At 37.4% G+C, this 12,439-nt stretch overlaps 1 protein-coding gene across 1 annotated transcript in view; it reads left to right on the top strand.

Annotated features, from left to right (window-relative positions):
- The first annotated feature begins 640 nt into the window (after positions 1 to 640).
- The window catches only part of gon4lb (gon-4 like b), a 30,585-nt gene continuing 18,786 nt past the window's right edge, over positions 641 to 12,439 (top strand). Inside the window, exons 1-11 of the mRNA XM_033970116.2 lie at positions 641 to 733; positions 4,050 to 4,140; positions 4,486 to 4,643; positions 6,804 to 6,878; positions 6,956 to 7,006; positions 7,098 to 7,139; positions 7,917 to 8,015; positions 8,414 to 8,632; positions 9,417 to 9,603; positions 10,252 to 10,353; positions 10,851 to 10,891. Of these exons, the coding sequence (XP_033826007.1) occupies positions 728 to 733; positions 4,050 to 4,140; positions 4,486 to 4,643; positions 6,804 to 6,878; positions 6,956 to 7,006; positions 7,098 to 7,139; positions 7,917 to 8,015; positions 8,414 to 8,632; positions 9,417 to 9,603; positions 10,252 to 10,353; positions 10,851 to 10,891 (1,071 nt within the window). The 5' untranslated portion in view covers positions 641 to 727. The remainder of the gene's footprint in view (positions 734 to 4,049; positions 4,141 to 4,485; positions 4,644 to 6,803; positions 6,879 to 6,955; positions 7,007 to 7,097; positions 7,140 to 7,916; positions 8,016 to 8,413; positions 8,633 to 9,416; positions 9,604 to 10,251; positions 10,354 to 10,850; positions 10,892 to 12,439) is intronic.

Raw genomic sequence — 12,439 nt, 5'->3', positions numbered from 1 at the left:
GAAATATCAAACAGCATTAAACTATGTGAGCAGTGTCATGGGAAGGAAGCAGTATTACATATGTATTGGTTGCAACAAATATATAAGAGCGAGGCAGTCAAAGCACTTGTATACAAACGTATACACTCATAATACAATATATTCCCAGTTACATCTGATGTGAGTAGGCTAATTTCTTTCTGATTGTTCACACCTTTTTGACAAGGAAAATTATGCAAATGTAAAGATTGTTGAAGATTGTAATTGTTATTTTAAAATGCATTGCACGTTGTTTTCCAAATACAGTTACTCTTTAACTCCTGAGAACCCACGGGGTCAAATTTGGTTAAAGCCCATAGTGCCACTTGTTTCTTAATCTTTTTAGTAATAGCTTGTAGAATGTCTAGAAGTACGTTTTATATTCTTTTTGGATAAATTATATTCTTTAAGGGCAAAATTTGGCCCTGATCCTAAATTAGGGAATAAAGGGTTAAAATTGAAAACATTTCAGCGTTCAGTGAATTTATAGCAGTAATTTAATACATTAGTCATAATTTTCCAAAGAAGAAAAGGGTTCTTGGGTTCTCCAGTGTTAAAAATCCCCTGGTTCTGATTATCATAGTTACCTGACCATGTACATGTGCCCACTGTGACCCACACTCCGCAGCAGTAGAGGGCGGTAGTGCGCCTCATTAAGCGGTGGCGTGTTGTGTGGAGCTAGCATGGGCGCTAGCGTTAGCCTGGAGCTATGCGGGTAAGAGAGACAATAAAAACACATTCTCTCAATCTAATATTATAATACTAACTTTGAGCGTTACGCTTACGTATTGTAAAGCTGTGTTGTTGATCCATGAGCTTTTAATAAGGAGAGAAACAGTATAAGCGCCATAATAAGTGTTCAACCGGTCCTAGCCCTAGCCATGTTTACAGTCCAGGGACAGTACATGAGATTTTTTCTTTAACCTAACCTTCTTCGATAATGATAATAATAACATATGTACGCTTAACCAGACATATTTCATTCATGGTATGATTGTTGATTTGCATTGACCCTAACCCCTAAACAAATGTTGATTGCAGTGGTAAAAACGTGAACATAATTTTCTCAGATGTCCCTTCATTAGCAGCTATCTCGTGATAAACGCAGGTGCAAACTGTAGAAAAAAACGTAAAGGAGGTCAGAGATAAAGCAGAATCTGGCATGTCTGTCCGATGACTGGGACTGGACACCACTCACAAGACACAACCGCTTTTATAATACCACACAGTAACAGTACTACAGGAATACATTTTAATGAGAGATTTGCCTTTTTCACGTTTTTAGATATGTGTTTAATATGGACTTAACAATTACAGTGGATTCGATTTTTAAAAAATATATAAACTGGGACTCACCTTGGTTTGATTGATTGGTAATAATAAAATTGTGTGTAATTAAGAACATTATTATGGAGTTGGTCCATTCACCTGTGAGTTAGTATGTAATTTGAGAGACTTTTGTCTGTGCAACTGATTACACCTTTTGCCTTCCAGTGATTTTTCAGGTACAGTTTTCTGGATTTTGGCTAAACAAATAACAATACAACACTCTCTTTATTGTTGACGAGTATCAAATTGGTCGGAAATAGGGACACCTGGGACAATTCTTGTATAACACTGGGATAACTCAATGGTTTTGAATAAATCTTCTGAGACAGGGAACACTGGGCTTAAAACTGGGACTGCCCCGGGTAAATGGGAATGACTGGTCCCCCTAATTAGAGCAGATGTATTGTTTTAAGTGTTTATGGCACAAGTGCTAATTTTCACCACCACCATAAAGTTCTGACAGAAATGTTAAAATTTGTACACAGAAGTGTGATGTCAAAAGACATAAGACAGAGGAAAGGCACATTTCAAACATTATGTTAGCAGCTCTGGCCACAGTTTTAGAGTTCTGCTAAACATGTTTTGGGTCAGTCTGTAATTTTAGGTCAGAGGGAAGAGAGTTCCATAGCCTAGACCCCTTAGTAGAGAAAATGGACTGCCCAACATTGTATCACTTCAAATGTAAAAACAAGTGAAAGAACCCCAAACCCCAAAGAGCTTCTGCTTCCTACACAGGGTTCATTGAGGAAGAAAGCACCCTTCATGATCTTAAATTTTTTGTAGTATCTTTATATAGTGAGGATTATCAATAGGCAGAAATATACACACGTGGACAAAATTGTTGGTACCCTTCGGTTAATGAAAGAAAAACTCACAATGGTCACAGAAATAACTTGAATCTGACAAAAGTAATAATAAATTAAAATTCTATGAAATTTAACTAGCGAAAGTCAGACATTGCTTTTCAACCATGCTTCAACAAAATTATTTAAGAAAATAAACTCATGCAACAGGCCTGGAAAAAAATGACGGTACCCCAAGAAAAGACTGAAAATAATGTGACCAAAGGGACATGTTAATCCAAGGTGTGTCCACTAAATTACATCACAGGTCTTATAATCAGTCAGTGGGCCTGTATATAGGGCTACAGGTTGTCACTGTGCTGTTTGGTGACATGGTGTGTACCACACTCAACATGGACCAGAGAAAGCAAAGGAAAGAGTTGTCTCAGGAGATTAGAAAGAAAATTATAGACAAGTATGTTAAAGGTAAAGGTTACGAGACCATCTCCAAGAAGCTTGATGTTCCTGTGACTACAGTTGCACATATTATTCAGAAATTTAAGATCCATGGGACTGTAGCCAACGTCCCTGGACGTGGTCGCAGGAGGAAAATTGATGACAAATGAAAGAGACGGATAATACAAATGGTAACAAAAGAGCCCAGAAAACCGTCTAAAGAGATTAAAGGTGAACTTCAAGCTCAAGGAACATCAGTGTCAGATTGCACCATCCGTCATTGTTTGGACCAAAGTGGACTTAATGGGAGATGACTAAGGAGGACATCATTGTTGAAGACAAATCATAAAAAAAGCCAGATTGGAATTTGCCAATGTCAGAAAGGTTGGTCTCAGTCGCAGGTCATGGGTCTTGCAACAGGACAATGACCCAAAACAGCTAAAAACACCCAATAATGGCTAAGAGGAAAACATTTGACTATTCTAAAGTGGCCTTTTCATGAACCTAAATCCTATTGAACATCTTTGGAAGGAGCCAAAACATGCTGTCTGGAAAAGTCACCCTTCACACCTGAGACAACTGGAGTAGTTTGCTCATGAGGAGTGGGCCAAAATACCTGCTGAGAGGTGCAGAAGTCTCATTGACAGTTACAGGAATTGTTTGATTGCAGTGATTGCCTCAAAAGGTTGTCCAACTAAATATTAAGTTAAGGGTCGCATCATTTTTGTCCAAGCCTGTTTCATGAGTTTATTTTTTTTAAATAATTCTGTTGAAGCATGGTTGAAAATCAATGTCTGACTTTCAATGGTTAAATTTCATAAATTTTTTATTTATTATTACTTTTGTCAGATTCAAGTTATTTCTGTGACCATTGTGAGTTTTTCTTTCATTCACGGACGGGTACCAACAATTTTGTACACGTGTGTAACTTGAATTGTTTTCTTTTACTCTATATACAGTTACAATACAGTTGTCTCGCAGTGTCACTCTTAACTCTTGGAGCAGGTCGTGTTACCTACTAGGGCAGCAACTACTATTATTTTATTTAAGTATTGATTACAATTTATCTGGCTTATGTTAAGGAAGTAGTGGGGCACTGTATTGCTTAAGAGTACTATATGCTGTATGTAAGAGTTACGTTATTTATTATGATTGTAATTGTTAAGGACAATAACATTGAACAATACAATATAATAACACAATCATATTAAAAAGTTACAAATAACTGAAACATAAAAATTAAAAGTGCTCTCTGCTCACTCCTTCCCCAAACACAAGTATAATATACAAACAAAAGATTTACATGTATGGTTTAAAAAATAATAATAAATCAAGCCAATGAAATATACTAGTGGTTGTCCAGAGTATGACACGCTTAGACGAAATACTGGGGAATCTTTGTTTTTCTCAGTCTCTGTTTATTACATGTTTGTTCATTCATGTGTTATTTCTTGCTTTTTACAGCATTTAGTGAAGAGAGGGAGTTCTGACCAAAACCTTTATCAGTCCAAACGTGTGAAGAGCGAGTATGCAGCGTCTCTTGCTGCAGACACAGGTGACCACACAGCCCTCACACTGTTTCCCACAGGTTTATACTAAGACTATGGTGACACAAGCAATCCATGTTTGAATAATTTTATTTATGGTAATATGATTTTTGGAATATAAATGTCTCTTTATTGCTACTACTGATCAAAAAATTACTGATTACAAATTAAGTATAGTTACCTCCTTTATGTATAAAGTGTCATTTGCATCATATGTTTTTGTTCAGCTGCTTTTTAGACTATGGGGTTCAAAATTAGACTATGTGGAGTAACTATAGTCTCCTCTATTAATGGGTAAACACTGGTCACACTTCCTCCTCAGTACTACTTAAATGACACTCAGCTGTGTGTAGTGCCCAGGGGGGACAACAGCCCAGAGACCAGTGGAGACACAAGTGGACACACCAGTGGGGAAGACAGCCATGGCAGTGAAAACCAGCTGGAATTGGACCTGTGCAGGATGTCTCGCAAACACAACCTCACAAAAAGGAATGTCCAAAACATCTTACGGGTGAGACAATGTGAACCCCATGGAAGAATAATAAGGTCTGCAAGATGAACCAAAGATGCCGTTGTGTTGTTGCGAAATCCCCCAAAATATTTTTTCTTCTGCATTACTTTCGCAATACAGGCTAGTGCCTCCCACCTGTGTGACCTTAAAGGATGCATATTCTGCAAAATGTACTTTTTAGAGCTATTGACCATGTTTAAGTTGTTTCTTTCTCATATACCGGTACCTATTATTATCCTGTATTCAAGACATTATGCCTCCAATTAACCCCTATTTTACCACCGGTACATGCCCAGTGTACTTACTTTGTTCTTCACTTGTATTTTCTTAATTGCTGATACTTGTACGATTTGGCAGCTTCACACATCCATTTTGGCTTAAATAAAAAAAAATCTGCTACTCGCTAGTGTGACCTGCAGGTATCCATAGGAGGTGCCAACAAATACAAGGCGCTTTGCTGTGATCTCATTTACAGTGACGTCAGTTCCTAACACCTCACTGGGCTTTGCAGTTTTCCAACCTGGAAGTCAGTAGACTCATTTCTTTTAAGTTGTTTTAGATTAATATTGCAGTTTATTTACAAAATATAACATAATGATCCACAGGTTCCAAAAATTATAACTATATAGCAGGCACAAATGCAATATGTCTTCACATCCTTCACACACACTGACAGCATTCATCTGTGCTATCTGAAGACTAACCGCCAACCTGTGGGTTAGTGGATCTGACCAGTCTACCAAGTACTCACTGCCAAACTGGACAAGTTGGGACTGGGTAGGATGATCTCTCTAAGGCTATAGAGGGTTTGTTTTTTTTTGGTTGTTTTTTTTTACAATTTTTCATTACTTTCAGTCAGAAGTTTACATACATTTCATTAGTATTGGGGACCATTGCCTTTAAACTGTCTGACTTGGATCAAACATTTTCGATATCCTTCCATAAGCTTCTAACAATAGTTGGCAGGAATTTTGGCCCATTTCTCCGGACAGAACTGGTTTAATTGAGCCAAGTTTGTAGACCGCCTTAATCGCACGGGTCTTTTCAGGTCTGGCCATACATTTTCAATAGGATTGAGATCAGGGCTTTGTGATGGCCAGTCCAAAACATTGATCTTGTTATCCTTAAGCTACTGTTTGCCAGTATGTTTCAGGTCATTGTCCATTTGGAAGACCCATTTGCGCCCAAGCTTAAACTTCCTGACTGATATCCTGAAACAACATGATGCTGCCAACCCCATATCTCACAGCTCTCGGGCTGTGAGATACGGGGGTGGCAGCTGGCAAGATTCCCCCATTTTCTCCAAACCTAAAGATGCTCATTATGGCCAAACAGTTAGACATATCTCAAAAAATTAAGGTCTTTGTGGGCATTTGTAAACTGTAAACTGCCAGGAAGAAGCTATTACTCCAAAAGAAACATAAAGAAGTCAGAGTGGCCTTTCAGCCCATGCTGGTACAGTACTCGTGTCACTGTGGATAATGACACACTTTTACCAGCTTCAGCAGCATCTTCACAAGGTTTTTGCTTTTGTTCTTGGGTTGATCTACACTTTTCAGACCAAAGCACGTTCATCTCTGGGACACAGAGCCCGTATCCTTCCTGAGTGGTATGATGGCTGGACATTTCCATGGTGTTTATACTTGTATAATTATTTGAACAGATGAATGTGGCATCTTCAGGCATCTTGAAATTGCATTCAAGGATGAACCAGACTTCAGCAAGTCACCAATTCTCTTCCTGATATATCCTGGCTGATTTATTTTTACTTTTCCCTGATATTACACAAATAAGCAGTGTGTTTCAGGTGTGCTTCAAATACATCCACAGGTGTGTTTCTAATTAACTCGAATGTTGTCAATCAACCTATCCAGAAGCTGCCAAAGACATGACATTGCCGGCTAGGTTTTCCAAATTATTTAAAGGCATAGTAAACTTACTGTATGTACATTTCTGACTTTGAGGAAAGTAATGAAAAATTGTCTTTAAAAATCTATATTAGTCTGATTTCATGTCAGACAGTGACAAAAAAGCAAATGTGTTTTTTTAATTTTGTGTATGTAAACTTCTGGTTTCAACTGTATAGGCTGTACATGAATTCAAATTGTGATCCGACTCCTAATAAAACAGTGCTTAAGTGTGTCTGTTGTGTTGGTGCAGGAGGTGATCACACATGAGCGTGTGGTAGACATGATGAGGGCAGCCATCAGAGACACTCAGGACCTGCCTCTCTTTGTAAGCTCACAGTCTTACACTCCTTACACTGTTTTCTGCTTTGACCTCAAACTGAATGCTTGTTTGTGTTTTTACAGGAGCCAAAAATAACACGGTCGAGGCTGAAGCAGGCCGTGGAGCAAGGACAGGTAAACCTGGCCATCATAAAGCTCTGTCCAGTTTGCACATGTACTGAATTGTTGTTTTGTACTGATGTACTGAATTGTTGTTTTGTGTCAGAAGGTGAATTGGAGCCTCCCTGCTGTCAGCTCCACAAACAGAGTAAGTACATCTTCTAAAAGTACTCAACTTAAGTACAATTTTTGGCTCTGTACTTACTTAAAAGTCCTATATTACACAAAATGGATTGTTGTGAGCTTTAAGCCATGTTAAAATGTTGTTACCTCCTCAAAAACATACCTGGAGCTGTTTTATGTTTCATTCATACATGTAATCCTTTATTATTAGTCTGTCTACATCACCAAAGCTCTGTTCATGAAGCAGTAGTTTTCAAGTTAACAGCTCTTTTTACCTTTAGTTCAGTATAGACTGATAATTCCAGAGCTAAAATTATCCAAATGTTTCTACTGAAAATGAATGAGTAAATGAATGAAACAAAACTCAACTCCAGGTATGTTTTTAATGATTAAACAGCATTATAACATAGATCAGAAAATGGCTGGGGCTGCTTATATCTGTATAGGGGCAACACATATTTTGCCCAAATACATGGGACAAGATCATGTACAAACTCTTAAGTATGTACATTTTTTAAAAATAAGCAAAACAGAATATATATATATATATATATATATATATATATATATATATATATATATATATATATATATATATATATATATAAATAAAATAAAATCTTTTTCCAGGCTACTTCTACATTTGACCCAGTAGTAGTTTTGAATAATAAAATTGGTACTTTTATTTATAGATTTTTTAAATATGATATTTTTGTTTAAGTTTCAGTATGTATATACCTTTACTTAACCTTTACTTAAGTAACAAAATTGAGTATTTACCAGTACTTCTCCTGGATTTTAGGGCTCGGGGTTTGTGGACATGGACCTTGAGGAGGAAGAGGACTCCTCTGATGAAGAGTACTGTCCTGATGAAGATGAGGAGGATGACACAACGGATGAGGTCAGTGGATATAGATATACATGTTGTACAATGGTAGTGACTCTCTACTACAGACTTGTATAGTTAATGCATAGGTGCACTGTTGAACTTTTTAGTGAAGGGTATGCCACTTGCTTGTCTCTTGTCTCTTGCTTGTCTATTGTATCTCAATATGAAGTCATCAGTCATCTCAGTTTTAGAGCAGTACTGACTGCTCTGATGGTCATCTGAGATTCTTAGAACAATAGTTACAATCACAATTTTCACATCTCTGTGGAGAAGTGAGCCGTTTTTCAAGTAATAAAACCACTTCTAATGGAATAAATACAAAAGCGAAAAGTTTAATGTTTAATATTATTTTATATTTAGGTTTTCAAATATCATAATACTTAAAAAAAACATTTGTGTTTGATGACTAGCTGTTGCTGAGCGATGGCGACAGTCTGGCCTCTCCTCTCAGAATGCAGCCTTGCTCTCAGACAAGCACACCTCAGAGCTCAGCCCAATCACTTTCCAAAACCACAGACTCCTCCCACTGCCACAGAGTCCCGCCTTCTGACCCACCCACCGACTCTTTCTTAGACCGGCTCAATGCTGTAGAGGAGGAGCTCAACTCTAACGCCTCCTACTTTTATCAGGTAAGACGGCCTCCTGGGAAAACCTTCTCTTTACCGATACTCGTCAAGCAATGATGAGAATTTGGTAAAGCCAATTTGACTGACCTTTTGAATATTTTTCATCACACTATTCTGGAATACCTATTCTTGAGTTTCAGTTTTCCATTATAACTATGGGTTTGCCAAAAAGTCAAAATGTTCGTCTGGACACATCAAATTTCTATGGTGTTTAACAGATTTGCAGATTTGTTGACCTAGTTTATTGTTAATAATTTATGTGATTTTTTGCAACGGTGTTGTTATTGCCTGGCAAATCCTGAGTGGTATCTCTTTGTATTTTTTTTATACAGATAGATATCAGTTTGGCACCCACATCCTGTGTTGCGTCTCAAGCCTGGTCTCAATGAGTGAAGCACTAAACTCGTTAATTGGAAGTGACTTTATTTGTAAATCATATGTGACCAATGAGCTCCTTGGTTTCACATCTATCAATGAAAAAAAGGAATCTGATTGCACAATCACGTTTGACCATGCTTGAGACACAGCGGAGAGTGTGGGGACCAGACTGACTTCAATCTGTATAAAACATACAGAGAGATATCACTCTGAATTTGCCAGGCAAATAGAAATGAACTATTCAAATATTATGTATTTTGAATGGGGAAAAGTCTTCACAAAACCCTTCAAATCAGGAAGGTATAATTGATGGTGTCATTATTCAACCCCACTGTACACCGTTATATATTACTATTACTGAAAACTAGTTAACTCATCCTTAAAGTGACTAAGGAAAATGTACCTCTAGGATGAGGACCGGTTGGCATCTCGCACTCGCTCAAAGCTTCCTCTTGTGGATGTTCCTATAAATCGCCTGGAGGCAGAGCTTCTTGCCCCGGACATCACTGCTGATATGTACGCAAGTCCCTCCCATCAGACTCAGGATCCTCATTGGACCCAGTGGCTGCAGGGCCTGCTGGCTCCTGAGAACACAGGTACAGTGTTTGCTTTTCCAAAGACTGATCCTTTTGAACTGGGTTAGATAAAATATAACAATGGGCTCTGACATTTTTAGCATCGCATTTTAAACCTCATGCACAGCAATATTTCATTTACTCTGAATATTCATTAGCATATATTTTCACAAGGAGTAAAGTAATCAAACACTTTTAGGGCAGGAACAAGTTAATGGATTGATTGGAACTATGTATTAACACTGAAAAATTCTTATCTAGAATATACACAGACTTCAAACATGCCATTTTCTTGGAGAAGTGGTTTTAATTAATCAGACAGACCAGTGGTTATAGCAAATGACACAGGAATTGTTTTTCATTAAAAATATGTATATTTTTGTATGCATGCTCTATCAAGATGCTCAAGCTCCAAAGCTTCATCTAGGTTGAAAAATTCCGTATTCATAAGTCTTTTGTGCGTCATGACTGGAATAATGGTAACACTTGTTGATATTATTCAGTGTGGGTTTTTTTTTGGTCCTTTAATTGGTTCCAAATTCTCCAAGAGACTGAATCTCTTTTTGCTGCGATTGTCTCTGGAGCTCAGAACATTTGTACTCTAGCAGCGATGATATGATACTGTACAATGCACATTTGAAACATGTTTGAATGTCTTGTCTTGTACAGAGGAGGCAGAGGATGAGGACGACCCAGAATACAACTTCTTAGAAGACTTGGATGAGCCGGACCTGGAGGACTACAGGACAGACCGAGCTGTACAGATCACAAGTATGGCATTTTTGTGGCACTCATTCCCCATAGAGGTTCCTCTGTGGGGGGTGGTAGTCCTCTGTCAGTGTCCTTTAAGACTATAATGCATTGCATCAGATGAACTCATAGATACCATATCTCTCTTCAACATGCAGTGTATGTCTTTGTAGAGTTTGTATCCTAAATGTGTGTAGTCAAGATTAACAGTTTTCTCAGTTAGACACATTACTTGGATAAGTACTTTATTAATTGCAGAATAATCACAGTGTCTGTCAGAAGCATGTATGTTTCAGCCACACACAAAAAGACAACATACACACTTACTATTGTAGCTAGTCCCACTAGAATGCTGTTTGATTTTTTTCTAATCGAAACACCCAATGGAAACATTTGAGGGACCATGAATAATTTCTTTGTATAGGGGTTTGTGCTGTCTCAGAGCCTCTTAAACAGAACTTTTGTATACGACTGGTAGTAACAGCACAATCACAAAGAATCGCATTTGTGTGTTTCAGAAAAAGAAGTCAATGAGCTGCTGGAGGAGTTTTTTGAAACGGTAAGCACGAGTTAGACCTCAATGTGCAAAATGCTTCTCAGGTGTAACAATGTCAAGATAAATCTGTTAATAATTAGGATAATTTAAATCATAATTAATCATAATTATGATTACACATACATAATAATTGTGAGACATTTTTTTAAAGCATTTCAGTTCAGTTTGTACTACAAATAATTCAATCAAAATTGAAACCTGTTAGTCTGTAGCTTTACTTTAAAGTTTCACAAAGCAGACTAGACTAGATGAAGTGTCATCTCTTTCTATCAGACACTGTGAATGAAAGAGAATGAGCATGTCCCTCCCGTGCGTCCGCCCCTGTATCACGTCCGCTCCTGCCTGGCATGTCATTCTCTGACAGCTGCCCAGGTCACAGTCTGCTTTTCTCCCCAAGTGTGCCAATTAACTTTTACTGGCGTGGTCCAGGGCACAATAAAGCTATAGTGCAATTGACTTTTTTGATCTGAGTGACCTGAATAATGTTTGCCTCAATTTTCAGTAACTTTGCATAAAGTATTTTTTCTTTGTGTACAGATTTAGAAAGTCCAATATGAAATAGTGGATGTTTATGTTCCCACACTCCAAACGATGAAGAATATGATGTTGGGCCAATTGACTTTTTTGCATATTATGGTAAACACTATGAATCCCAGAGATTTTGTGATAATTGGATTATTTTGGACTTTTTATGTATATTTTAGGGGGCGCTATAGTCACCTTTTTATGTGCTCATTACTCTGCTCTATTCAGGCTTTGATTTTGTACTGTTAGTTAACATTTTAGCTTTTTAGGCTCAATCATGTGGCTGTGAGTATCAAAGAACTAGGAAATAAAGACATTTTTTGATGGCGTGCTGCACAAAAAACTTAATGAATATTCAAGAAAAATGTAACTTTTGTTGATAATCAAAAGTTCTCAATTGTGGCATGTGGAGTGTGAGCTCCTTTGGCATAGGTTTCATATTTTTTTTTTTTATATATATTCAATATGTCCAGCTTCTAGTTTGATATAGGGTATTGCTCCAGTTATGTTTTAGGGTTGTCATTGGCTTTTCTGATAAGGGGCGCATAACAGAATTTTCTGCAGAGTTTCACTGTGCAGAAAATTCACTCTCCATTGTAAAGTTTGTGCATTCCTATAGATGGCACTCTAGCATTTATCATTGAGTTTAACATATTAATGTAATCAATGGCAGCCAGTGTATAAGTGAATCAAATTTCACACAGTTGGACTAAGCATGTGCATACATTTTTCATATGCTAGCACATATTAGTGATTCAAATTTGAGCTTTCTAGGCCAATGGCCGTGAGAAGTCGTCAAAGAAACAGGAAATTAAGGTGTTTTTCACCAGTATGCTACGTGGTAACTACAAGGAGTATCCCAGAAAAATTCTAATCTTTTGAAAATTTGTTGGTTGATCCTATACCTCTTTTTTTGGGTAGTAATACCAAGTAAAATTTTAATAAACTGATCAGGAACAATGTCCCTCGCCATTTACTCCATTACTGGCTCAGGCAAATCAGGTTTTTATTTGATGTATATTTTGG

The sequence above is a fragment of the Periophthalmus magnuspinnatus genome, chromosome 7 (genome assembly GCF_009829125.3).
Source record: "Periophthalmus magnuspinnatus isolate fPerMag1 chromosome 7, fPerMag1.2.pri, whole genome shotgun sequence".
NCBI classification, from domain to species: domain Eukaryota; kingdom Metazoa; phylum Chordata; class Actinopteri; order Gobiiformes; family Gobiidae; genus Periophthalmus; species Periophthalmus magnuspinnatus.
The sequence above is the reverse complement of the archived record's forward strand: the minus strand, read 5'-3'. Positions and strand labels throughout refer to the sequence as shown.